The sequence below is a fragment of the Triturus cristatus genome, chromosome 8 (genome assembly GCF_964204655.1).
Source record: "Triturus cristatus chromosome 8, aTriCri1.1, whole genome shotgun sequence".
Classification (NCBI taxonomy): domain Eukaryota; kingdom Metazoa; phylum Chordata; class Amphibia; order Caudata; family Salamandridae; genus Triturus; species Triturus cristatus.
The window spans coordinates 1,416,511,825-1,416,539,791 of record NC_140591.1 but is presented as its reverse complement, the minus strand read 5'-3'; the positions used below and the strand labels follow the sequence as shown (position 1 = coordinate 1,416,539,791).

The window sequence follows — 27,967 nt, the reverse complement described above, 5'->3', positions numbered from 1 at the left end:
AACTCTGCCACTGTAGACCAAAACATTTGAGTACTGAGATGCCCCATGGCAATAGTTAATAGGGAGAAAAAATGCTGAATGGTTCGTTGTTTAAAAGAGAGGTCTGTGACTCAGATTTCGGTCAGTGCCTGGGTGGTCCGGTTCCCAGACCGCAAAAGCCGGCCATCATCCAAGGTTAAATTATCCAAATAGGATTTTGTTTTCTCCTCAATATTAGGAAGACTACAGCATTTGGTTTTCTAAGAGGTGCTTTGATGTCTATGATAACATTTAACTCAATAATAAAGGAGGAAGAAATTAGGTCACAAACCAATTGATCCCAACATTTAATTCCAGTGACAAGGTCATTGCATATTTCTTTTCTAATACTTCTTCATTGAAAATTTAAGGCCAGAGAATTGTACTGAACAGCAAATGATAACAGGTCCAAACACCCAGCTACTGAAATCAGTAAAGCTTAAATCAAACTTACTTTTAAAAGATCAGTTGTCTGTTTGGTTAAATTGCATTTAAGTCCACTGAGTCCAGAACAGGCAGCTAAGGGTTCTTTTTGATGGTCTTCGAAAGCTTGGCTAATTTCTTTGACTTATGCACCCGGCTTGGGGAAACATGACCACAACAGAGAGAGAGACCATGTGTTGACACTTCCGTTCTACTAAGAAGAGTCGAGGTCCTTCTAGTCCATACCACCACCATGTGCTTTTGCAGCAAACCAGGACGGAGTTGGGTCCTGAAGTCTGTGTAAAGAAACTCTGCTCCTCTGGACACGGCTGAATCGTCAAGACATCTTCCTGATTTTACATCACTTGACAAGATCTGTAAACGCCAGAGAAGGCAAGCTCAGCCTGCAACACCTAACAGATCATGATTAGCAACTGCTTCCAAAGGTGGCACAGGATGTTGGCCAACAAGGTGAGCCCCGACTCAATCTCTTTACCTGCGCCAAGAACATGCAGTGTCAGAATTTTTGCACGCTGGGTTTTACAAGATGGCTCTCTTTCTCTAAAATGTATTACCCCTTTAGTGGAATACCAGACTCCTATATGCCTCTCTGCCACTGCCTCTTTTGCCCTGATATCAAGGATGACTGGGTACAATTAACTGGGTGGCTTCAGATTGGGACAGGATAGTGTGGTACCCGGAAGGTCTGGGCATGAGCATTCCTCTGATCAAGCTGCCTCTTCAGAAGGATCTTCTGTCGTAGCAGCAGGGCAGGGTCTTGCACTCGGGCCTGCGCAATCTACCAGTTGTCCACCAATGAAATCCATTTATACAGAATGCTGGGACAGGTTTGTGGCTTGGTGTAGTATATGTGATATGAACCTACTAGAAGCCAAATTGTCAAATGTGTTACTAATCATTTTGTCATTGGCCCAGGCTGAGGTTTATTTGTCAGCCCGTTCTGCCTTTTTGCATTTGCTGGATCTTTATTCGGATCACCAGTAGTGATGCAATTCTTTTTTTTAAGGGAATGAGGGCCCATTCAACAGGGCCAAGGCTGCTACACCTCTCTGGCACGTGGTGTGCCTGTCTTGGATAAATATCAGGCCACAATGTGGGCTTATGCGCGCACTGCCTGGCGTGACCGCGGTATTCCCCGCAGGACGTGCAGCAGCGCTGCAGCAAGAGGCATTTGACGAAAGCGTCTTGCAATTGGATTCGGGCACAGCAGGCGACTGTACCTGCACTTACCAGGAAATGCTGGCCCTGTTTGAGGGTGTGGGGGAGGTGGATATTCCAGGGTGCTGTCTGGCCGGTAGGGGGACCCCAGGTTGACATCCAGGGAACAGTTGCTATGCTTCCTGGTTGCTATATTCTACTCCGCCACAGTGGGGGAATCGGTGGGGGAAGCGGCAGCAGGGCTTCTTATGTCATCCCAATCTATCGTAGTTTCAATTCAATGTTCTCTATGGAACGATCCCAACCAAAGATGGAAGGGGTTTTCCGTCCTCTAGGCACCTAATTGCTTCCAGATCTTTTCTTCGTATTTAAAGACATCTGAAGAATTGTCTGGTGTGTGGCAAAGCTCCCAGATTCCTGGTTTCCAATTTGTTTTCTCTCTTTTTCTTTCCCATTCTGCTGTTATTGTATTGATGAATCCCAGAGATTTCTTTTGCTTTGTCGCTTTTTCCTCCTGGTTTTTGTCTTCTGGCGGTTTCTTTAGAGGACATTCCAGCTTTGTTTCTTTTTTCACTGGCTGGCAAGGTGCCTTCCAAAGGCGATCGGCCCAGCCTCAATTATCATACCCTTCAGTCCTGCTGATCTGCCTTGCGTCCAGCACTTGAGACAATCGTTCACCAGGCACTATTGCCTTGACAGCCAGATCTGACGGGAAGGGCAGGGCATTTTCTTTGTTCAGTCGTTCAGGACGTTTTGGTCTGAGTCATTCTAGAATCTCACCACCTTGGGAGGTACTACTTTAGTATGCATTCACAAGCTAAGGAATCTGCTGTTGCAATTATTCATCAGAAGAACAAGTTACTTATCATTGCTAATGCTCTTTCTGGTGGATGCTCTATCTAACTGCAGATTCCTCCGCACCATGCTACCTCCCCGCACTGTGGAATGGGCTCTTTTTTTCAGTCTATAAAGGCACCAATATTACAGATCTGCACACTGGTGCAATTGATTGCTATTAGGCTCCAGGTCCGAGAGAAAGGATTGGTGGCATCTGCATACGGCTCCATTTGTTATTTGTGGGACAGAGCACAGTCGACGGAAAACCACAAGAGGCCACCTATCGGCGCGCAGGGGCTATGCTGAAAAATCGTTCTCATCCAGTCTGGCGCCTGTGAATGTTCACAAAGTGAGAAACCAGTATTTAGATAGAGCATCCAGCAGAAAGAGCATTAACAAAGGTAAGTAACTTCTTTTTTATCCCTGCTTATTTTAATGATATAGTCGTAGTTGATGTTATGGAGTCGAGATATGTACAGGTAGATATTATAGACCTTAGCATTGTGACATACAAATTGTTTGAAAACCCTTGACTTATAGGAGGTTTTGTATCCTTAGAAATATAGCATGATCAGATAGGTTTTAGGTAATTTGTAATCCGTAGCTTATTCTTGTGGGGCTAGTCCATGGCATTTCACGTGGGCAATTTACTGATAAGGGGCCACATACCAGTTGTTTCTCGGCCTAGATCTTATGGGATAATTTTTCCCTGAATATACAGTAAAGTTGTTGAAAATATTCTAATATTTACAATGTATTTTTGTTTTCTATTTTAAAGGAGAGGGCTTTTGACAATTTACATGGCAAATTTGGTAAGCATTTACTATTTTTCTCATAACATTATGATTTTATATGCCTAGTCTTTAAATTTGTTTTAATAGTACATATATTCCTGCTAACATCTGGTCAATAATTAAGGCAACAAATTCTATGAATGCATATGATATCGAATTTATTTATTAAATCATTTAACCACTTCAATTGTTTATTTTAACCTTGGTCTTCTCATAATTTGTTATATCACTATCATTTTATGTGTTTGTGTTCTTTATATAATTATAATTATCTAAATTATAAAAATGTAGATAATTTCTGTTGATAAATGCTGGTCCATACTACCTTACCCACCTAGATTATCAAAACACTGGCAATGCAATGAATAGATGTAGAGTGAATAAATACATTTCATAAGTCTTTACAAATAAGCTCTGTCCCATTGGACATGCAAAGAATGTGGCCATCATACCTGGGGAATCCCCAACTCTGAAATCAGTGGCCAGAAACCTGGGGGTGAAATTGGATATTGAAGTATCATTCCAGCCACAGGTGCAAGCAACTGTTGCAGTCTGTGTTACACTATTAAAAGCCTTGAGAAAGAGGTTAAAATGTTTGCCAGATGCCACAAGGATATTGTGCACGCTTTCATCACTTCTAGGTTAGATTGTCCAAATGCATTGTATTTGGGTTTACCAATGAGACGGTTAAACAGGCTAGAAAGAGTGCAAAATGTGGCAGCAAAACTGGTCTTAAACATTCCGAAAAGGCTGTCTGTCTGAAAAGGTTTGGATCAACTCCATTGGTTACCAATTAAGCAAAGAATGACATGTAAAGCTTTAATGATCACCCATAGAGACATACTCAAAACGGCTCCCCTTTATATTCAGGAAAAAGGTAACCGTGATATACCTCAGAGGGCTTTACGCTCAGCAAGCCAAAATCTCCTTTGTATTCCCAGAATACACAAGTGCAGAAGGGGGGAAGGTCATGTGCTCTCCAGACAGCTAATTTATGGACCTCTGAGCCAGACCAGCTCCGAAGTGTTGCGTAGACCCAGCCTTTAAGGCCAAACTGCAAACTTTTTTGTTGAAAGAAAAGTAGATCTTTTGAATATTAGAGTGCGCCTCTTGCTGTTGTTAGCTATCTGCTTAGCGCCTGGATGCTTCCTTTGGAAGCAGCTGTTTCGCGCTTTAGAAATGCTTATTCATTCATTCATTCATTTCCTCATTCATTCATTCATTTCCTCATTCATTCATTCATTGATTTCCTCGAGGTATTCATGCATGTATATTGACTTTGGCTAATCTGCTCAGACTGCTTGTTACACAGAATGGGAGAGCAGAACTCGTGACTGATAGTTGCATTTTCTTTATGGTAAAGGTATAATTCTTATTACGAGCGAGGTATGACTGTCAATGTTGAAGCATTCTTGGAAAGCCATGAGGCAAAGGCTACTTGTGACTTGGCAGGAGTCATTCAGAAGCTTTGCAACAGAGTCTCATAAGAAACAAGTTCAAACTTTGTGTGTAATAATTCCAGACCATTCGTTTTGTTGATGTAAAGGATCTTTATTTCTAACTTCGATATGATAGAATCAATTATTAGGAAGATTAATTGGGCACCTTGTCGGACAAGGAAAAGCATTTGAAATCCAACTCTTTCTCTTATTATACGAATCCAGCAATAAGCTGTCCGCTTAGATTTAATTGGATGGTGCTAAATAATTTAAGTAGGATTCTGAACCAGTTGCAGTTTCCTAAAACTTTTTTTCAGGGAGCCCTGTGCCATGGTAAATGTTTTAGTACTAGTACAAAGCAAATGCAATTAGAACAAGTAGCAATTTTTGTGAGATGATCGCACATGTCTGGGATGGCAGTGCCTTGTCCACTTCCCTAGCTGTCCTTCCCAACAAAAAATAGAATATTTCATTTTGTCAGTCCATGCATCCTTCTCCTAAGAGGTGCACCGACTCATCACATTGTCCTGTCCTACCTTCATTTCTTGTTTTCCCCGTGTGCATTCCCAGAACATACCAAGTGTGCTCTTGGCTTTGAGCCAAAATGGCAAGGCCTTATTCAGCTGGAAGCCACCTGGCTAACATAGACAGTCAAGTAGCCCGCGTGTTCTGTTGGCAGTGTTACTGTTCATGCAATCGTTCTACAACACTGTGTGATTTAACACATTGTTCTGAATCATGAAACCAAGTAGATTACATTGTGTATTCGTTGCAGTTGTAAAAGGTTTGCCAACTAGGGTGCTTTGTCTAACTGCTTATACTACTATGATTGCATGCCCAGCAAAAAAAAGGCAAATGGCTGAAATTATGATAAGAATGTGTGCCACAGATGAATGCTCGGCATGTGATTGGATGTCAAATGTATATTTATTTGGTACTATTTTCTGTGTCAACTTAGGTGAGTAATGTGCATTCAAGGTTTTACTATCTCCATGTGTCTTTTCTAATCTTTTTTTTCTTGTGTGCAAACATGCATTAATCAGTTCTTCCTGAAAGCACTTGTGGCAGTGATCCGATAGGAAACCAAATAGCTTAGTGTCCAAAGTGCCACTAATGGGTTGTGTTAGCAGTAGCTCACCCCCCCCCAAAGGTGAGCCTTCAGGTCTTTATGAAACACCCCACACACTGCTCTTCTTGAATCTTACCCAAAACAGCATTGTGCATGTTGGCTCTCCAGGTGCTCAAGGAGCAGCCCTCAGCAAAGGTCTTCTTGGGCCAGGTTTCGTCAGACTTTGGGATAGCCATTGATGTTAGCCTCCAACCAGCTTGATGCCTGATTAGAATCACCCTTGGATATTGTGTCTCTTGCTAGGCCCAAAGTCATTTAAGACACACCCTGTTAAATGGACTTTATCCCTGAGCCTCAGGTTGTCAAATGCCTTAAACGAAGGGAAGAATAGTGTTTAGCTTGACAGAGGTAGAGAATATATATTTCACCACTCTCTGATTTGCTGAGTATATGAAGAACTCATTATGTAGCCAGAAATCAAGGCTCTATGTGGTGGACATTTAATGGCCTTCTGACTACTGATAAAATATCCATTCTAGAGTGGTCCTTCTATGTTCACCTTACACTGCATTTAAAACTGTAACTCTGTTCCTCATCCCTTGAAATCCCCTCGGCAGCCTGCAATTGTATTTTCCGCCCCTCTTTGCACTTGCTTCACTAGTGGGATGTGATTGACAGACATCTGAAAATCTAACTTGTGCTACCTCAACAATGTGGTTATAAACAGTAAGTAAAGGTTGAGTGTTGGTGAAGAAATAGCAGACCCTTGCAAGACTTCACAGACTACAGTCCTGGGAGAAGAGCATGTAGTTTTATGCCTTTCTCCCCTGGCTGCAGATCATGTCTTGTTTATTAAGCGCTTCCTGGTTGATGTAGAGAAGCGCATTGATTGCAATGAACCATGTTGTTACCCCATTGATGTATGTCCTGGCAAAGTACTAAAAAATTTGAGTAAATCAGCGAGCCTCATCATCCAATGTATTTGTAATGCTTTCTTGTCTTCTGTTATTGTCTCACCCAAATTTAAAACTGTTTTAGCAATACCTTTTTAAAAACAAATCATCTCTGCCTCACTAGTCCCCTCTATCCACCAAGTTGCTGAAAAGAGCAGTCACAGTCCGCTTGTAGGGCTATGTGAAAAATAACCAACTTCTAGCTCCTAATTAGACAGGACTTCACCCTGGTTATAGTACTGATCTGGTAGTGGTGTTAGTGGAATTAAGATCCATTGTAGATCGGACAGTGTCTGAGCAATGGTTTTCCTGGACCTCTCTGCTGTTTTCTATAGTGTGGACCAGTAGATTCTGCGTCATCAGCTGAACAAAATCTCTATTAGTGACTGAACCTTCATCTTGGTATCTAGACTTTTTGGGGACAGAAGCAAGGGTCCTTTTGCCTTTGACCCCAAGTCAGTGCAGTGTGTGTGTCTCCGGAATTGCCCATCTCCTCCATTCTGTTCAGTTTGTATCTGTGACCCCATACTTGTTTGTTTGAATAGCCTTTGCATAAATTATTGCATGGCAGCTAATGACACCCAATAACCTTTGAATATGGAGGGGTGAGAAGGTTTCTGAATCCCTAATCCTGCTCCTCAGGTTCATGGACGGGTTGGATGGATCCAAGGCAGACAAATTATTCCTGGGTACTGCCATCAAGGTGGCCAAACGGGACATCGCTGCTGCATGGAAAAATCCAGTCCCCCCCGAGTATAACTAAATGGCACAAGGGCGTGGACTGGTGAGCATCACAAGAGAACTCGCTATATACGAAGTCAGGGGTTTTCCAGCCAAACACCAAAGGGTGTGGGGCAAGTGGTTGGGCCAGATTGGGTAGTGGAGTTTCTTAACCCTTCTTGGACTAAACCTGTACATGATAATCTGGTAAAATGTGGGTCGCAATGTATGTCTGTGTACTACAGAAACAACAATCTATCACTGTCCTTAACTGCAATTGCTCAAATGTGCTGTATTGTTCTTCCTGTTTATATAATATCCAATAAAATTGATTATCAAAAAAGAGAATGTTTCGGAATATGAGGTCTTAGGGATCTGCCACAGTGGCTCAGAAGTTGGATGAATATTAACTGCCTTGTGTTGATCCTTATCCTGTCTACCTGCAACTGTCCAAACTTTTGAAATGGCAAACTTTGGCCCCCTGTTTATAGGAGAATGCCCCCATCCTACTCAGATGTTCAGAATCCACTTCCTGCTCTTTGTTCTTGATCTTATTTGGATCTCCGCATGTGCTCAGTAATCCGCAGTTGCTTCACTCAACTTCGGTGTCTTTGAGAAACCTTTCGTTGTCTGTAAAGAGCTCATAAAATTGTGCACAATACCTTCATACATGCTAGACTGGACTACTTCAAATCATCAGTGTTTTTGGGGCCTATTCACCAACTGCATTTTGTAGCATGTTAGTATACTACAATAGTACTACTAGTGTGCTAAAAAATGCTATTCATGGGAAGAGGTTCTCGACTCGCCCTCTCCTATCTTTTACGTGCAGAGTTCTCCACCTGAATGCAGAGATCTCTGCACAATAGGTTCACATTTTAGTAGTAAATGTATGAGGGACGGGGCATGTGGCTAGAAAACAGGGAATATTTATGATTAAATGGGAGTGGTTTAGGAAGAAGTAAGGAGGGGTTTAGGGTCGAACTTATGCCCACCTACAAAAGAGTAAGCCCTTTTATACTCACAAACTTTACTTTCATAGGTACTAAAGCAAAAACAGATTAAAAAAAACCGATCATACTCTGAGATACAGTAAGTCTAACACCACACGTGGCCAGCCACAGGTACTACAGCACCCTCCATAGAAAATAATGGAGACAGTGACACTTACATTAAAAGCCCATGGAAACCAATATTAAATTAAAGAAACTTATTTTAACTTTTTAAACATATAAATAAATAGAATTAAACGTTAAAGATTATGTATAAATAAAACTAAAATATTAGTTTCACATAAACTGTTAATAACCTTTTCTTAATTTAATCATGTAACCTTTTTAAAAAAATCTTAAATTTTCTACATAACCAGATTGTTTTACTATGTACTAAACAAATATACATTTTATACTTTAGTTGGGATTTTTTTACTCATATCTTAAGAAAAATAGTTTTCATTTGATAAAAATAACTAAATTAAAAACAAAGTCAATGTTTAGTGCTTTTCTATCATTAAAATACATATTTTAAATTAATTTACATTAGCATTTAACCTTGAAATATTTCCACAAATTTATTTTTTAGCTTATTAAACTTATTAAACTTTCACTGCATTTTACCATTACGAGAGCTCCACCCTGGTGAAGGAGACAGCTGCCTGCGTGTGCACTTGTAAACTGGGCCCCACAAGTAGAATTAAGAGGGTGGGGACATGCAAGTCTACACCTTTGAGAAACTTTACACTTGTAAATGGTGAATAGCCAAAAGTAGTAAAGTTTCTCCAAAGTGTAAGAGTAAACCTACACATACAGGTTTACTCATTTGTTAGTGTACCTTTGTGAATAGCCTCCAATGGGTCTTACTGCAAAAGCCTTGACTCCTATGACTATAAAATTAAACAGCATGCTCTATTAATACTATATGTATGTTTGAACCTATATCTGGCAAGCTCAAACCTCTGCATTGTCTTCCTGTGAGCAAAAGAGTGTCAATTAATGATCACTGAATTCTAAACAGGGTTCTATACTCTGCCTACCCTAGCTACCCGGCTGACCAGTTTGCAAGGTACAGCTCAGATCTGCTTAAGTGACATTGTTTACCGTGCAAGAATTGACATCTGTCAAATGTTGCAGTAGAGCTTTCAGAATCTTAGGATCTAAGTTATGGAACAGCTTTCTCTTTTGCCTCATGAATTTACTTCTTTTGAGTAAATTCTGAAAGCCTGATTGTTTGACCATGAAGTCTAGGAAGCATTTTGGTACCTATCTGCATACCCTTTTCTTCCTATTAGCGCCTAGAGACCTTTTTTGGGGTGTATATTAGCCATTTAGAACTGTTCGAATTCTGTAAAGATTCTTAAATCTTTACAACCTCATCTAGTAACATTTCCTCCTTTGCGTGTTAAAGCCATTATTATACATCATTGTTAGAAATGGGGTTTATGGTTGGCTAAGATATGCCACCAGACTAGGCAGAACCCACCACTCTGGTCAGCATAAGCTAGATACACAATAAGAAAACCTGTGCTCACCCTCTGGTAGCTTGGCACAGATCAGTCAGGCTTATCTAAAGAGGCAATGTAAAGTATTTGTGCAACACACACACACACACACACACACACACACACAAGCACAATAAATACACCACGAAAAATACTCCACACAGGTTTATAAAAATAGGTTATTGTATTCTAAACAAAACAAGACCAAAAACGCCAAAAATACAATGTATATTTTTTCAATTTCAAATGACTTTATTCGATTGTAATCTTAACAATCATAAAAGCACAGTACATAAACATACATTTATAAATAAATTTCATAAGTAGTTAAAAAAGAGCTATCCAATTCTTTTATAAGACAGGCAAATTGCATAAGCATTATAAGTAAAAGCATATAAAGGCAACAGGCAGAGTAAACAAGTTAAGAATATAAATAGTTTGTACAGAATTAAAAAATCATTAATGGGTACAACAATAAATAGCAGCATGATTATCCCTCCATGCTTTTCCTAAAAGAAATAGCTAATTTTAGGAAACTGCATATATATAAAGTGCAGTCGCAATTCAAAAGTTGAAGGAAATAAAGTGCTGGTTTAATCTGTGTGAATTTTAGTTTCTTTAGGCAGGGCTTTAAGTATAACCTTCGAGGTACTGAATAATAGGAACAAACAAATAAAAAGTGCGCCAAATCTTGCGGAGACTTTCCGTCGCAGCCGCAAGCAGGCAGCACTTGCCCACGATGGGTCCCTCTTGGTACTGCCAGTAGGAGGTGGAACAAGTCAAAACGGAACCTTGTCAGCAAGAAACGATCATAGCCAGACATAGGCCATGATAAATACGGTTCCAAGTGTAGACATGTTTTTAATAGGGCGTGTTTCCTAACACTATCCTTCAAAAGCTCGTCCTCCTCCCGGGCAAAGTACCTGGTTGTCATAAATGCTTTTTTCACAAATGTAACGTCAGTTTTAGTTATAGTAATTGGGGTAAAAAACAGGTCTGGTCGGCCAAGTTCAGTGAGGCAATCTTTTATGTATTTCAACCATGGAACCTTGAACCTGCCATCCCAAGTTAGGGCTTCTCTTAATATGTTGTGGGTAAGAGGTATATCGTTGTTTAGCCAAGAGTTCATCCAACAGAGTATGGGGTTTGCTGCTAATCTATCACTAAGATAGGGTACACCCAACTCCTCATGGACCGAGAAGTTACCCGTACCCCTTGGCAGCCTCAAAATCCTCTTTAAGAAATTATTTTCTGTAACCTCTAGGTCTCGCGTCTGGCCGTAGCCCCAAAGTTCGCTACCGTAACAAGCAATGGCAACGCTCTTTGCTTGGTATAATTTGAGCAAAGCAGCCACCGGGCTGTTGCCCATTTTTCTCGCAAATCCAGATATGGCTGCGTTTACGCGAGTCACTTCGCCCTTCTTTTTAAGGACTGCTGGGCCCCAGGATAGCTGATCATCAAGAAGGACGCCGAGGTATGAGAAGGTTTTGGATGTTGGAATTTTTTCCCCATTTATAGTGAAGGAATTTGGTTTTCGTGAACCCTGGCCAATTTTCATAACAAAGGACTTAGAGTTATTAATACTAAGGCCTCGAGACCACATAAAAAGATAAAATGAATTTAAGAGTGTCTGGAGACCAATTGCTGTCCTTAATCAGGACAGCATCGTCTGCGTAGAGCAGAACCGGGACACCTCTTCGACCTATATAGGGATAATCCACACCTGTTCTTATCAAATTATCCTCTAACTCATTAATGTACAGGTTAAAGAGGAATGGGGCCAGGATGCATCCTTGTCTGACACCCCGATTAATTCTTATGTCCCCCGTCACTTTCAGATCTTGAGTATAGCGGACATTTGCTCTTGTGTCAGAATGCAGATCAGCCAATAAGTGAATTATATTCTGCTCGACGCCCATCTTTAACATAATGTCCCATAATTTACCTCTGTCCACACAGTCAAAAGCGGACGATAGGTCCATAAAAGCCATGTGAATAGTTCCCTGCCGGGCCAAGGTATATTTACCTACAAGCAGATATAGGTTCAGGCACTGGGTTACTGTTGAATGTCCAGGTCTGAATCCATATTGTATTGGGGATATGATTTTATTCTCATGTGCCCATGTTGTTAATCTATTCAAGATTACACCCCCTACTACCTTTGCTACAGAGTTAATCAATGAAATTGGCCTGTAGCATGATGGGTTACCACGATCGCCCTTTTTAATGACAGGAACTATAGTCGAATGCCCCCAAGACTTTGGGCAGCCCGAAATCGTAGCTGCGTTTATTACATTAGTGAGTACAGGGGCCCAAAGTGAAGTACTGGATTTAAAAAGATCCGGGGGTAAACCATCCGGGCCTGGTGCCTTGTTACCAGTTAGCCCTTGAATGGCCTTTTCTACCTCGTTATCTGAGAAACACAGAGTTCACCCTTGAAGTTAAAAAATCATGCTCTACCTGTTGCTTGTTGCTTATAAAAATTGCACTAAAATGATTAATCCAGTCCTCCTCTGGGATATTAGTACCTAAAGCGATATCATTGGGATTATCAAATAAAGGTTTATTGATAATTTCCCAGAATTTGCTACTATTACCCAGAGTTGAGGGGTCGAGCAGAGATTCCCAGGTACGGGCCTTAATTTCCTTTTTGCGTCTTTCGAGTGCTTTTTTATAAATCAATCGGAGTTTTTTAATTAGGCCAGAATCTCTAGGTTCAATTTTTAAAGCTTTTCTTAAATCTTTGCTTGCCGTGGAGCAGGTATGGTCAAACCATTTAGGATTATTTCTGACTTGCCCCTTCACTGGAACTAGCAGCATGGAACCTATAGTGGACACCACAACCTCAAAAATGGCTATGGTTTGCTTTGGACAGGTAGATGTTAATACACAAGCCGCAAGTTCCTGGCCACATAACTTATTAATTTCGTTACACAGATTTTCCTGATTTACCATGTTCCATTTCAAGCGACGTTTTCCATTTATACATTTTAAGGTACCCCGGTCTTCATGGTGCCTTCGTATTTCAAATACACCCCAACCCAATCTAATAGTTAATGGGTTATGATCACTAAAAATATTCGATTGGATAGTGAAACTAGAAGCCATGGTAGCAAGGTCTGTAGATAGGAGTATATGATCTATGAAAGACCCATAGCTTGAACCTTTAAATGTTGGAACGTCATGAACCTTGGCCTCAGGTACCATAGACATAGCTACAGACAAATTATTTTAATTTAACATATCATTTAGGAGAAGACCGCACCTAGTGTGGTTGAAATGAAAACCATTCACGTTGTTACATCCAAGAGACCCCATGGGAGTAACTCGTGGGTTGCCACAAGGGTGTACATTAAAGTCTCCTGCTATCAATAAGTTACATGGCATTACACCTGCACCATCAGTCAACATTTCTTTAAGAGACAATATATTACAGTCCCCTTGACTGGATATAGCATTATAAAAATTGATCAAAGTCAGATCATTTTTGCCTCTCTTAAATTCAAGTATTTGAACATTTCTATTTACATGTCGGTTACGTATAATACAAGACAGAGCCAGGCTTATAAAAATAGCCAAACCGCCCTTTGCTCTACCGCTAGATGAGGGGACTGCTGGTCTAGTGAAACTTTGGTATCCTTCAATAAAAACATTATTATCTACCAACCATGTCTCTTGGAGACATATGATGGCGTGTTTTTTAACAAATGCCAACCATGCAGGATCACTTATTTTATCGGCCAAACCTGCTACATTCCATGAGACTAAACTCACGTTATAGACGTTATCAGTCACAATATCAGTGAAGACTACAACGGGAGAAAGTTCAAATAAACAATTTGATTGATCAGCATGTATAACTCCCGAGTTTTCCTTAGCAGGAGGATTTGGTTCTACAGGGGCAAAATTAGGGTTAGAGGTTTCAGGCAGAGGGTGCGGTATACTATTGTACTCGTGTTCAGCTGGTACAAGGCTGTCTCTTAAAAGGACTAAATCTGACTCAACGTGTTTATTACTAACTGAATCAGCAGTTAAGAGGGGAGGGATTACAACTTGTGTGAGCTCGATATTGCCATGGATTGAGGTGCTAGGCTTGTTATCAGTATATCTGGATGTGACTGTTATATCATGCAGTCAATCAACCCCCTCCAAGTCATTCTGTTCATAAAAAGGCATCAAATCTGTTTGAGATAGGTACATTATAGCCGATATCAGGATGTTTATTTTGAACGTAATTACGGCGATAATGCAAACCGTGTGGGGCCATCCATTTTCCATAATGAGATGTTGGATAATTACCCTGTCTAAGCTCCCCTGAGACATCAGTCCTATACTGCATGTAGTTACTTGTGGTGTAAGGAGCATGGTTCATTGGTATAACATCATTGTGGTATGAATTATGGTTAACATAATTTGCCACCTGTTCTCTATTAGGATTTGAAAACGGTTTATTAGAACTATATGCACTTGGGGGATAAAAATAACTTAGATCCATGGTACGAATCAAGCTATTGATCGGACCTTCCCTCCAACTGGTAATGTGCTTTACTGCATGAGTATCCTTCAAGGTGACAACAATGCAATCACCCTCAGTAGATTTATATCTATGGCCCACCCAATCAACCCTCCTGACGTTAGATATTTTACCACTAATATGGCAAGGGATCGGTCTGTGTGCGGTTAGCCAATGGCTAACTTTATTTTTCAGATCCCCATATCTCTCAACCTTTCCCTTTTCTAGTTGTGGAACACCTATCATTACTATAGTGTATGGGTAAGATTCAGGGGGGAGATTAATATGGATGGATTTTTTATTTTGATGACATAGCTTAGGTGATTGCACTAATTGAATATTAGTAGCTACATTTTCTATTAACATGGGTCTTTCAGGTCCAGCCGGGACAGCAGGTAGGGCAGGAGATAGGCCTTCCGTGGCCCATTCACTATCATCACAACCCACTAATGGGTCGACTGTAGTGATGAACACAGTCGATGCAGTCGATGCTACTATTATTCCGGGATTTTCACTTAGGGGTAGTTTTGGTTCATTATGGGCCATTTCACCTGAAGAAGAGGAGGATAAATAATTAGGATCGACAGTTTCTGTGTCGTCAATCTGTATAGAAGTAGTAAGAGATTTGGGCATACTAATAAAATCCTTGCTCTGGGGTTTCTCAAACTTCTCAAAAAGGTGCTCAATACTACATAATTTATCTCTTAAAGGCTGAAGAAGGGAACTAAATAGCTGCTCCAGATCCGTTAGATGTAATTCCTCTGGTATACCCATCCTATCGGTTTGGCTTGACTGGTCTATTAAGGTTTTAATATCCTCTTGTTGTTTTTCTTTGGAAAGTAATACATCTTGCTCAGAAGATTTTACACTTGCATTAGGATTTTTTCTATTTAATTGGCCAGTGTAAAGTTTTGCCAGACGTCTTTTGCTGAGGGTTTGTGATTTCCTAGCGGTCTATAAGTTTTCCGCACAATTGATTTTGTTTTTTTACCATAGCGACGTTTCAGCTTTTTTGGGGGAGATGAGGTAGCTGCTAGTATACTGTTAACTAAGGGTAAGCTATCTGAGAGTACTTCCCCAGGAAGATTTGATGGTAAGTTTCCTGGGTAAGATAGACATACATTATCTCCACAGTTAGTAACAGGCACGGGGCTTCCTTCTATGCTAATCGATGGCACGGGTGAGATTAACGAAGTATTATGTAAGCAACTTTTAGCACTAGGTAAACCAGTGAAAGATTGTGCCAGAAGTGAGTCCTCTGTGTTAGAAGAGGACTCCATAGTTAGGTTATTAGCAGTTGTGTGTAAGTTAAGATTTGGAAAACACATGTTTGGAGTTAATGAGAGACGCCTTTCTGTGTTTTGAATGGCGTTAGCAACTACACCTATCGTTTTTTGTAACATTAAGTCTACTGCCGTAAGTGTTGGTAATGGTGTAGATGAAGCATTTTTAATTCTAGTTGTTGATCTTGTTGCTACCGGAGTCTTTCTTGATTTAGTCATTTTGTGCGAAATGGACAACTAAAGGCTATCGCACTAGGCAAATGACTGAGTGATGCACCCCTTTATCAGTTATTCAGCCCTTCACGAACAAACAGGCAACCAATGACAACATTTTCGTAATCACCTCAATATATCGGTCCGGGCTGATGTATGGCATAACAGGGGGGTGGCCCGTCCCGTCTCCTTTGGTCCCCTGAGGGCCACAGAGGGCCCGCCCTTTGCCCGGGCTTAGCCCACGCGCGAGCCCGCGACGCGGGGAGTGATTGCAGTTTTAAAGCGCCTCCTGGCGCAGCTTCCGGGATGTTGGAGTCCGGGGAGGCTGGGTACTGTAGTTCCTTCACCCTCGTTCTCCACACGGCGGCCACGCAATGGGAAGCGCGGCGGCGGGAGGAAGGGAACGCCAAGGACAGCAATGTCAGCACCACGCTGACGGACCCAAGGTAAGACTCTGTGAAGGCAGGCAAGCACACTACAAGGACAAGACCATACAATGTATACTTTTCAAGTTATCATGTTAAATGCCTATGGTAATCATAGTGCTAAACAAAACATGTTTTACAGACTTTAAGTTAAACCCATGCGAGTACCACATACAGATGTGTGGTTACTGAGAAGTATTACTAACTCGCTGTGGCGGGACAAAGCAGTGCGATAAACTGCACCAGAGGTTCATTGTAATACGGGCCCTTCTGGACCAGAGAAATTCACCAAATGGTGAACCGTTTGCGAACGTGCGAGTCGGTAAATGGAACCGCAGGGGGTCTGAATCCTCAGGGCAGTACCTTTCAATCGAGTTGTCGGTGGGCCTCTTGAGCACAACAGCGTGCCAGTCGACAGCTGACAAACCTCGAGCTCTTGGACCTGCCCCTGGTCGCCCAGGCAACACGTTGCAGTAGAGCCGTGCTGAAAGGCATTTGTTGCCCTGCGTGGGAAGGGTATGCCCAGACATGGGTCCCTTGCTCGCTATGCCACCAGATTCAAGCTAGCCTGGCTGATTAGGGGTAATACCCTGAAACCTGTCCCAGGATGCTTGTTTCTTGTCCAAGGAGAACCTGGGCTGGCAGTTCGGGCTGGACTGTTCCCATGGGGAGCAGGGTCAAGACTGATTTGCTTATGGCTGGGTCTAAACTGGAATGGCGTGGCTAGCAAACAAACAATGGATTTAACCCAGATCTGTGACTGGGGGTGAATGCTTGATTTATTTAGCATTCCGTCTATCATCTGTTCTTTTTGCACTTTCTAAAAGTGGCATTTCTAAAATAGTAAAGTTAAATCCAACCTCACCAGTAAGTAGAATTTATCACTACCATTTCAAACATATCATACATGAAAAAGCTACTCCTCTCTGATCCGGAATTACAGCTTAAAAGTGTATTAAGGAATTCCCAATGCTAACCTATGAGAGAAGTAGACCTCGCATTAGTGAAAAACAAAATAGTCTGTTTGTCACTACCAGGAAATATAAAACATAATGTTACATGTCCTCCCTTTTACTTGCAAAGCACCCTGCTCTTAGGGCTACCTAGCGTTACAACAAACAAATGATGGACGGAATGCTGACAATGCAGACATTCTCCCCCAGTCAATAGATCTGGGTTAAATCCATCGTTCTTTTGCCCACTACGCCACCCCAGTTTAGACATGGCCATATGCAAATCAGTCTTGACCCTGTGCCTCATGGGAACAGTCCAGCCCGAACTGCCAAGCCATGTCTTCCCTGGACCGGAATCAAGCATCCTAGGACCGGTTTCTGGCTATCAGCCGTCATCAGCCAGGATAGCTTGACTCCAGTGGCGTAGTGAGCACGGGTCCCACGTCTGGGAATACCCATCCCACTTAGGGCGAAAAGCGTTACAACAAACAAATGATGGACGGAATGCTGACAATGCAGACATTCTCCCCCAGTCAAGAGATCTGGGTTAAATCCATCGTTCTTTTGCCCACTACGCCACCCCAGTTTAGACATGGCCATATGCAAATCAGTCTTGACCCTGTGCCTCATGGGAACAGTCCAGCCCGAACTGCCAAGCCATGTCTTCCCTGGACCGGAATCAAGCATCCTAGGACCGGTTTCTGGCTATCAGCCGTCATCAGCCAGGATAGCTTGACTCCAGTGGCATAGTGAGCACGGGTCCCACGTCTGGGAATACCCATCCCACTTAGGGCGAAAAGCGTTACAACAAACAAATGATGGACGGAATGCTGACAATGCAGACATTCTCCCCCAGTCAAGAGATCTGGGTTAAATCCATCGTTCTTTTGCCCACTACGCCACCCCAGTTTAGACATGGCCATATGCAAATCAGTCTTGACCCTGTGCCTCATGGGAACAGTCCAGCCCGAACTGCCAAGCCATGTCTTCCCTGGACCGGAATCAAGCATCCTAGGACCGGTTTCTGGCTATCAGCCGTCATCAGCCAGGATAGCTTGACTCCAGTGGCGTTGTGAGCACGGGTCCCACGTCTGGGAATACCCATCCCACTTAGGGCGAAAAGCGTAACAACAAACAAATGATGGACGGAATGCTGACAATGCAGACATTCTCCCCCAGTCAAGAGATCTGGGTTAAATCCATCGTTCTTTTGCCCACTACGCCACCCCAGTTTAGACATGGCCATATGCAAATCAGTCTTGACCCTGTGCCTCATGGGAACAGTCCAGCCCGAACTGCCAAGCCATGTCTTCCCTGGACCGGAATCAAGCATCCTAGGACCGGTTTCTGGCTATCAGCCGTCATCAGCCAGGATAGCTTGACTCCAGTGGCGTAGTGAGCACGGGTCCCACGTCTGGGAATACCCATCCCACTTAGGGCGAAAAGCGTTACAACAAACAAATGATGGACGGAATGCTGACAATGCAGACATTCTCCCCCAGTCAAGAGATCTGGGTTAAATCCATCGTTCTTTTGCCCACTACGCCACCCCAGTTTAGACATGGCCATATGCAAATCAGTCTTGACCCTGTGCCTCATGGGAACAGTCCAGCCCGAACTGCCAAGCCATGTCTTCCCTGGACCGGAATCAAGCATCCTAGGACCGGTTTCTGGCTATCAGCCGTCATCAGCCAGGATAGCTTGACTCCAGTGGCGTAGTGAGCACGGGTCCCACGTCTGGGAATACCCATCCCACTTAGGGCGAAAAGCGTTACAACAAACAAATGATGGACGGAATGCTGACAATGCAGACAAACTGGGGTGGTGTAGTGGGCAAAAGAACGATGGATTTAACCCAGATCTCTTGACTGGGGGAGAATGTATGCATTGTCAGCATTCCGTCCATCATTTGTTTGTTGTAACGCTTTTCGCCCTAAGTGGGAAGGGTATTCCCAGACGTGGGACCCGTGCTCACTACGCCACTGGAGTCAAGCTATCCTGGCTGATGACGGCTGATAGCCAGAAACCGGTCCTAGGATGCTTGATTCCGGTCCAGGGAAGACATGGCTTGGCAGTTCGGGCTGGACTGTTCCCATGAGGCACAGGGTCAAGACTGATTTGCATATGGCCATGTCTAAACTGGGGTGGTGTAGTGGGCAAAAGAACGATGGATTTAACCTAGATCTCTTGACTGGGGGAGAATGTATGCATTGTCAGCATTCCGTCCATCATTTGTTTGTTGTAACGCTTTTCGCCCTAAGTGGGATGGGTATTCCCAGACGTGGGACCCGTGCTCACTACGCCACTGGAGTCAAGCTATCCTGGCTGATGACGGCTGATAGCCAGAAACCGGTCCTAGGATGCTTGATTCCGGTCCAGGGAAGACATGGCTTGGCAGTTCGGGCTGGACTGTTCCCATGAGGCAAAGGGTCAAGACTGATTTGCATATGGCCATGTCTAAACTGGGGTGGTGTAGTGGGCAAAAGAACGATGGATTTAACCCAGATCTCTTGACTGGGGGAGAATGTATGCATTGTCAGCATTCCGTCCATCATTTGTTTGTTGTAACGCTTTTCGCCCTAAGTGGGATGGGTATTCCCAGACGTGGGACCTGTGCTCACTACGCCACTGGAGTCAAGCTATCCTGGCTGATGACGGCTGATAGCCAGAAACCGGTCCTAGGATGCTTGATTCCGGTCCAGGGAAGACATGGCTTGGCAGTTCGGGCTGGACTGTTCCCATGAGGCACAGGGTCAAGACTGATTTGCATATGGCCATGTCTAAACTGGGGTGGTGTAGTGGGCAAAAGAACGATGGATTTAACCCAGATCTCTTGACTGGGGGAGAATGTATGCATTGTCAGCATTCCGTCCATCATTTGTTTGTTGTAATGCTTTTCGCCCTAAGTGGGATGGGTATTCCCAGACGTGGGACCCGTGCTCACTACGCCACTGGAGTCAAGCTATCCTGGCTGATGACGGCTGATAGCCAGAAACCGGTCCTAGGATGCTTGATTCCGGTCCAGAGAAGACATGGCTTGGCAGTTCGGGCTGGACTGTTCCCATGAGGCACAGGGTCAAGACTGATTTGCATATGGCCATGTCTAAACTGGGGTGGTGTAGTGGGCAAAAGAACGATGGATTTAACCCAGATCTCTTGACTGGGGGAGAATGTATGCATTGTCAGCATTCCGTCCATCATTTGTTTGTTGTAACGCTTTTCGCCCTAAGTGGGATGGGTATTCACAGACGTGGGACCCGTGCTCACTACGCCACTGGAGTCAAGCTATCCTGGCTGATGACGGCTGATAGCCAGAAACCGGTCCTAGGATGCTTGATTCCGGTCCAGGGAAGACATGGCTTGGCAGTTCGGGCTGGACTGTTCCCATGAGGCACAGGGTCAAGACTGATTTGCATATGGCCATGTCTAAACTGGGGTGGTGTAGTGGGCAAAAGAACGATGGATTTAACCCAGATCTCTTGACTGGGGGAGAATGTATGCATTGTCAGCATTCCGTCCATCATTTGTTTGTTGTAACGCTTTTCGCCCTAAGTGGGATGGGTATTCCCAGACGTGGGACCCGTGCTCACTACGCCACTGGAGTCAAGCTATCCTGGCTGATGACGGCTGATAGCCAGAAACCGGTCCTAGGATGCTTGATTCCGGTCCAGGGAAGACATGGCTTGGCAGTTCGGGCTGGACTGTTCCCATGAGGCACAGGGTCAAGACTGATTTGCATATGGCCATGTCTAAACTGGGGTGGTGTAGTGGGCAAAAGAACGATGGATTTAACCCAGATCTCTTGACTGGGGGAGAATGTATGCATTGTCAGTATTCCGTCCATCATTTGTTTGTTGTAACGCTTAGGGCTACCTAGAGCCTACCTTTGGGGTGACTTACTTGTAATAAACGGGGAGTTTAGGGCTTGGCAGGTAGTTTTAAATGCCATGGTAAAGTGGCAGTAAACTGCACACACAGGCATTGTAGTGGCAAGCCTGAGACCTGTGTGAAAGGCTACTTCTGTGGGTGGCACAATCAGTGCTGCAGCCTGCTAGTAGCATTGAACTTACAGGACCTGTGTACAGGGGGTACCACTTTACTAGGGACTTACAAGTAAATTAAATATGCCAATCAGATATACACAATGATATTTAGGAAAGCAGCATATGCACTTTAGCACTGGTCAGCAGTTGTAAAGTACTCAGAGTCCTAAGACCAGCAAAAAGATACAGCAAATCGAGGAGGTGAAAAGGAAAAAGTAGGGAGGAAGACCACCCTAAGGCTGACAGGTCTAACAATCATGTAGCCATATTACATAATATGTAAGTATGTTACACCATAATCAACAGGTGACACATTTAACCAGGATCCCAGATCTCTACTCATAAATCTTTTCATTATGCTGCCGCTCCCATCCAACCACATAAGTTATAATTCCCAGACTGTGGACTACTATTAATCATATTCACTTATCATTGGACACTACAGCTACAGCTCTTTCTTTTCCCTGCCACTGTTTGCATTATCTCAGAGCACATCAGCAAAACCTACAACACCTTAGTATCCGCGCTAACTTCCCTCATTCTAAATTCCTCCACTAGTGACCTCTCCAGCAAACCCTGTTACCAGGAACTTCCTGTTGGCCCCTTTGTTTGAATCCATCGGATTTCTAAACGTCTGTTTGCCAATCCTAATCCCAGTAGAGTGAATCTCTGTTGTGTTGTAGTTTCCTTGGGTTCTGGTGTGATCTCAAATATACAGTGTTTGATTGCTACATTTTTAGTTTACATTTATAGCTATTTTTGTTGTCAGACTGGTTGACCGGAAGCATGTAGTCAGTGATCTTCTCACATAGGCAAATGTGGTCATATGTTTCCCGCACTTGTTCAATTTAAGAGGCATTATGCAAGTGAAGTGGAGGAAATTAAATTGTGTCACTTTAAACCACGAATTGCTGCATATCCACTGAACCAATGTGCATATCTTCCATTCGGTGTCTGTCAGCGGCACCTCCAAGTTTGTGTCCCACAAACTGCAGTGTATGTATATCAAACTGGTAGATCGCCTCTGCGAAGGTGATAAGCTCACCTACTAAATATATTAGCCCCAGAGTGCAACAACCAACCCCCGCCTATGTGCAATTGTCCTATCTTTGTTGATTTTTCTAAAGGACTGCAACCACACAATATCTAAAGATGTGTAAAAAGGAAGTCGCTCCAGAACTATGTTTACTGCAACTTCCCATGATTAGGCCGTCAGCTTTACAATGTGGTGGCAGTGTTTGGGGACATTTCTGCCTCTCATCAAAAGTATCAGCAAGATCTCCCCAGTCCACCTCTACCAAGTCCCCTATGTTTATCTGTTTTGCACCTATCCGCATCCTCACACCACTTTGCCACGTTATAGTTGTGCCGTAAGGTAGTATAATTGCAGATCATGCTTCCATCTTTATCCATGTTTAGGCTTTCCAGTCGAACTCTGCTCCTCCTACTAGCCCATACCAATGAGATCAGTAAGCTATCAAGCGCCATAAATGTTGCTCACTGCATAGGACGCAATGAGTTTTGCAAAATATACAGACATTGGGGGAGAAATATCATCTTAGCTACTGCTGTTCTTGCCATCAAAGACAGGTGAAGTACATTCCAGAACCTTACAGAGGCCCTAAGGCCGGTGAGCTCCCTTCACCATGTTATAACTATATTATTTAACAGCTGTACATGCTATATTGTATGCCTAAATGTTGAAACCTTTCTGTTTCCCACTTCAGGCATACGTAGTGAAGTTCCTCATGTGTCAACTTTACTAGCTACCCAGGGGAAAGAATACAGCTTTTACCTTATTGATTTCCAAACTAGGGACATGACCAACCTATTCTAATACGTGCATGATTATGGTCAGGGAACCATGCAGTTGGGTGAGAAATAGCAGGGTATCATTGGCGTACATTGAAACTGTATGGGTCTTATCACTCCTCCTTATTCCTTAATCCTGTAATGTTCTCAATTTATTCACCAGCGACTGAATCGACAGGGCTAACAACAATGAAGACAGGGGACAGCCCTCTCTGGTGCCCCTCTCCATTAGCCATTTATCAGCTAAAATGCTCCACAGACTACTCTAACCAACGCGTCCAACCATAAGAATTTGACCTAACACTGGAAACTATATCCAAACCCCATTTGTTTTGGAAAACATACAGCATATATTCCCTGTCCAAGGTATTGAATGTTTTTTCCATGCAAGCGCGGCTAGTGGACCATCAGCTTGAGGATGCTCCATGGTCGACACCCCTCAAACGTATAAGTGCACTAAAGCCAGGAATCAAGCCACACTGGTCCTCATATTATGGAGCCTGTGACTCAGAAACATTTTAGCTAAGACTTCCACTATTATTTTTGCATCTGTATTAATCATTGAAAGGCCTGTAAGTACTTAGGTGCTTCGGGTCTCTACTAGGCTTCTATGATTGCTTCTCTCATGGTATTGGGAAGTCTAACCTTTAGTTTAGCCTTACTATATGTCTCAAGTACTTTTTCAGAGAGTATCGCAGAATAGGAGTTACAGAGTAAGCCGACCCCGGTGTCTTTCCTTTAGTAGACACACTCTTAAATACTTCCAGTATTTCCTCCCCATGAGGTCATGCTTCAATGCAGCTCTTTGCTTACCCGTTAGTCTCAGAAACTGTATATTTTCCAAAGCATCACATAAGAATACCTCCATGGGATGCTTGTATAATTGTGTCTACTTATGGTGCACAGCTTATTGAATGAATGCTAATCTCGGTGAGCGCTAGGTCTCCATCCGGCCTTTGCAGTATCAACAGTAAAGGGGTTGGACGATCTCTTCCATTTAAAAAGCTCATGTCAGGAGCTTACTCTATTTATCCCATACCTTATATAATTTTTGCTTATATTCCTTTAAAATGTATTTACCTAGAGCATCCCATGCTCTACTCAAATCTCGCTAGCTTCCAAAAGCTCGCCCCTAACAGCGAATACTAGGGCTTTGCCTTTCTGCAGTTGGTATAATTTTTCTTCTTACTAGGTCAAAGTCGAAAAAAGTTGTTGTCCTTTACCATATGTGTTACTCATTCATTTACCTGTAAAACACTACTTTTACGACATTCCACTCCTTTGCTCTGGTTGCAGACTCCCCCGCCGCCCCCCAGTCCCACTGTTATTCTGTGGGTATGTCTGCATATCCTCAAGAATTTCTGATCTGGAGGCTGTATCTTGTAGGGCCTCCAAATTCTATTGCCATGTAGGTATACATGGCAGGGCCTGTGTTCTGTCATATTGAATTGCAAGTGGTGAGTGATCAGAAAGGAATCTGTTTAGATATTATGCTACTTATATCTTTGGTACTAAAGCTAAGTTACCAATATGCAGTCTACCCTACTATATTTTCCATGGGTAGGTAAATGGAGAATATTCCTAATCATTGGGTTGTAACTCTATCAATATGTCTACACAGTCCATTCTCCTCATCATTTCCGATAATGATCCTATCGTGGCCACTTTTGTGTAAAACTCCTGTGGATGTTTACCATCTCTCCATCCAAAATGTTATTAAAGTCCCTGGGCCATACTAAATGGATATTTATAAATGGTAGAGCCAAGTCAAGTGCTTTCCAGAAAAAGGCGCTATAATACACATTTAATGTGGCTATATTGATTAGGTCCATCTTAGAGACAATAGACCAACAAATATCTGCCCTCTCAATAAGTTCTAGTATAGAGGTGCAAAAAGAAACCTGGTGCTATCCAAAGTAATGATTTCCTTGAAGAGGAGGGACATGGAAGAATACATCTAGCCTCTCTGTCTTCCACTTCTTAGCATCTTTGGTATTTGTCAGATGCGTCTTCTCGAAAAACCCGCTCTTTACCACCTGGTGTCTGAGATAAGTGAGTGTCCTGTACCTCTTTACAAAACCATTAAAGAGTCTTACATTCCATGTAGAAATTCTAGCATCTTTACACTTTTTGCTTATAATATAATAATGGTGCAATTGACAGCATCAACATTGGGTACAATAAACCTTCTGGCCCTAGTGAGTTTATACACACACCATCCTTTTTTATGGGTGATCACATGTGCAAGATTACTCGTATACTCTTTTTCTCACAACTCGTAGAACTTAACACTTACTTCCAACTTTGTCTCTTCGTCCTGTGCTAAACGCAGGCAGCTCTCTAGCAATCACCTGCTTAAAGGTTCATTTCCCCAACGTCAACTCTGACCATGTCAAATTCCTGCAAAGACTAAGTGTAATGTCAGTGTTGCAGGGGTTACGTTCTCTGATGTGCCACCTATCAACTGTGTCAGCTAGTCTATGGAGGCGTTCCACCCCGGCTATCCTATCGTAATGTGTCTACACACCTATATTTAAGGGGTACGTAGCATAAAATACAAAGCCAACAATAGTTGGCTCCTATGATATCCTTTCCTACCTTTACCCGATCATTTCACAATCTTCCATGAATTAGTGTACACATCTGTCATTTCAAATTCTAAGCAAGCATCATTCAAGTCTGAAGAACAGTGTACTTATTTCAGAAAAAGAAGTGCAAGTTTCCACTTCGTCCTTGTCATGCCTATCCCTATCAATGATTCACACTGTTTGCTTCAAGCCTGCAACATTCACACGTCATTGATGTCTTCCTGTCTGTGGGGGACCTGCATCTCAGATTGCAGCATATCATCATTGTCTTCACTGCGCTGACCTCTCTCATCACAGTGCTCCATGTGGTCTAGTTAATTCTGGCTAAATCGTCTATTTGTACCATCTTCCTGAACTATGATTTCAGTCTTGCTTTGGATGGTTCGTCCCTGGCTGAGCCCCTGCTGGGCGTTTGGTACAACATGGAATGGTCTATACAGACTCCAGTACATGCCGTCTCAGTATTGTTCTTTTCCCCAGCTCCAGCCAGTCCCAAACTGTAACAAGCATTTGCAATGCAATAGGTCTGGCATTACTGAAAGTTTGAGCTATTGGCATTACCAATAATAATGCAATGCCAATAGCTCAAACTTTCACTAATGCGGGAGCTATTATATTTCAAATATTTTTTATTCTTTTAAGCAATTGCGGCACCCTATTTAGCTTAAGATATTTAAAGCTAAATAAAGTGTGGGTGTCGTGATTATAAGAAAAGTAAAGCAATTGAAGAAAAAAGAAATGTGAAGCACATAAGAAACTAATGGCATTTTGAGGTCAAAATCATGCTAATGCACTGGCCTATAGGGTCCAGTATGTATTCTGTTTAGCATGGAGCTGGCTGCGGACCAAACTCAAATTTGTAACTGTGATGGGTGCAAACTGGATTTTGTGGAAATGCTAGATTTAGATTAAGAGTGCTGATTCCAGCCACTGGAAGGAGAGTTACTGAGGAAGTGGGACAAGAGTGCAAGGCACAAACAACAAAGAGGTCCTTACTCCTTTCCAAGGATGTGAAAAGAGATCACTGAACCTCCTGTTAGGCAATGTACAGACACTGTACAGATCCACAGACACAACCGCACTGCGAAAGTTACTGTCTAGTTGTTAAAAGGAGGAGAATTTTGAGAGCTGGTCAGCCAGGCCAATATGTCACCAGAGTGACCTCATATTGAGAGACCACCGGGGGGTGGGGACATAACAAACAGAGGAACTTGAATGAAAGTAAAATATAACCTGATTCTACAGCTGCGACCTCAGCTGTGCTGTCTCGCTCTTGCAGTATAGGAGATTGCTAGTACAGGGGTTCTTAAAAGCAAGAGATAGTTGAAAAGATGAATTCAGGAAAGAATTGAAAGAGGAGACTAAATAGGGCAATTGAAGGGTACAGGGGGTGCTGAAAACACGAGAATGTTAAAAGGTGCAATCAATTTATAGGATGGAACAGAAAAAGAGATGGCCATAGAGGCCAACGGTAACCATTTATTTATGACTTGCTATAGGGTTACGGAGACAAAATGTATGTACCTTTCCCATTTCCTGGCCAGCAGAGAGACACTCCGCAGCCATATGTCAGGGAGTTGCACAGTTGCAGGCATGGTCGTAAAGCTATAGCGATGACTATTTCTGCAGGACAACCATGATTAAACAGCTAGCTGCAGTCACATGTTTTAGTCATGTAACATACATCTGTGGCACTGGTTGCCCCGGGGGAGTGAAAGATCGGGCGCAGCACTGCAATAGCGCAGGCCAACACAGTGAGCTGTGTCATCTTTGGCACCTGACTGCTGCCGTAACACTGTGAGCACCCTTGCTGTTGTGACGCGGGTGGCGTGAACAGATCCCAGAGTCATGGCGCCGAGCAGTTGAAGATAGTGGAGGGAGAACTGTGCGGTAGCTGCGAGTGGGTGTGGCATGCTGCTAGGACCTGTGGGCTATAAACCACACTATCTGCATGTTAGGTGAGCGACTGCGATCCTCGATGACCCATATTTGGGTGTGATCTTGTCTATTTGGCAAGCATGTTTGGTGAGGAGTACTGGGTGAAATGTTCAGCTTGCAGTGCTCGTTGAGGTAGCTGATTGCTACACTATGCTGCCCAATAATAAAAGCGGGTGCTGTGCTGAAATATAAAAAGCAGCGCCTGTGTTGTTAATCTGAAAGCGGGCGCTGTGCTGAAAACTAAAGCGCGGTGCTGGGGGAGCACAACGG

The 27,967-nt window shown here is 43.0% G+C and overlaps 1 protein-coding gene across 1 annotated transcript in view; it reads left to right on the top strand.

Annotated features, from left to right (window-relative positions):
• TMEM135 (transmembrane protein 135) overlaps positions 1 to 27,967 on the top strand; it is a 1,073,095-nt gene that overhangs the window by 356,442 nt on the left and 688,686 nt on the right. Inside the window, exon 4 of the mRNA XM_085623147.1 lies at positions 3,236 to 3,269. Within this exon, the coding sequence (XP_085479273.1) occupies positions 3,236 to 3,269 (34 nt within the window). The remainder of the gene's footprint in view (positions 1 to 3,235; positions 3,270 to 27,967) is intronic.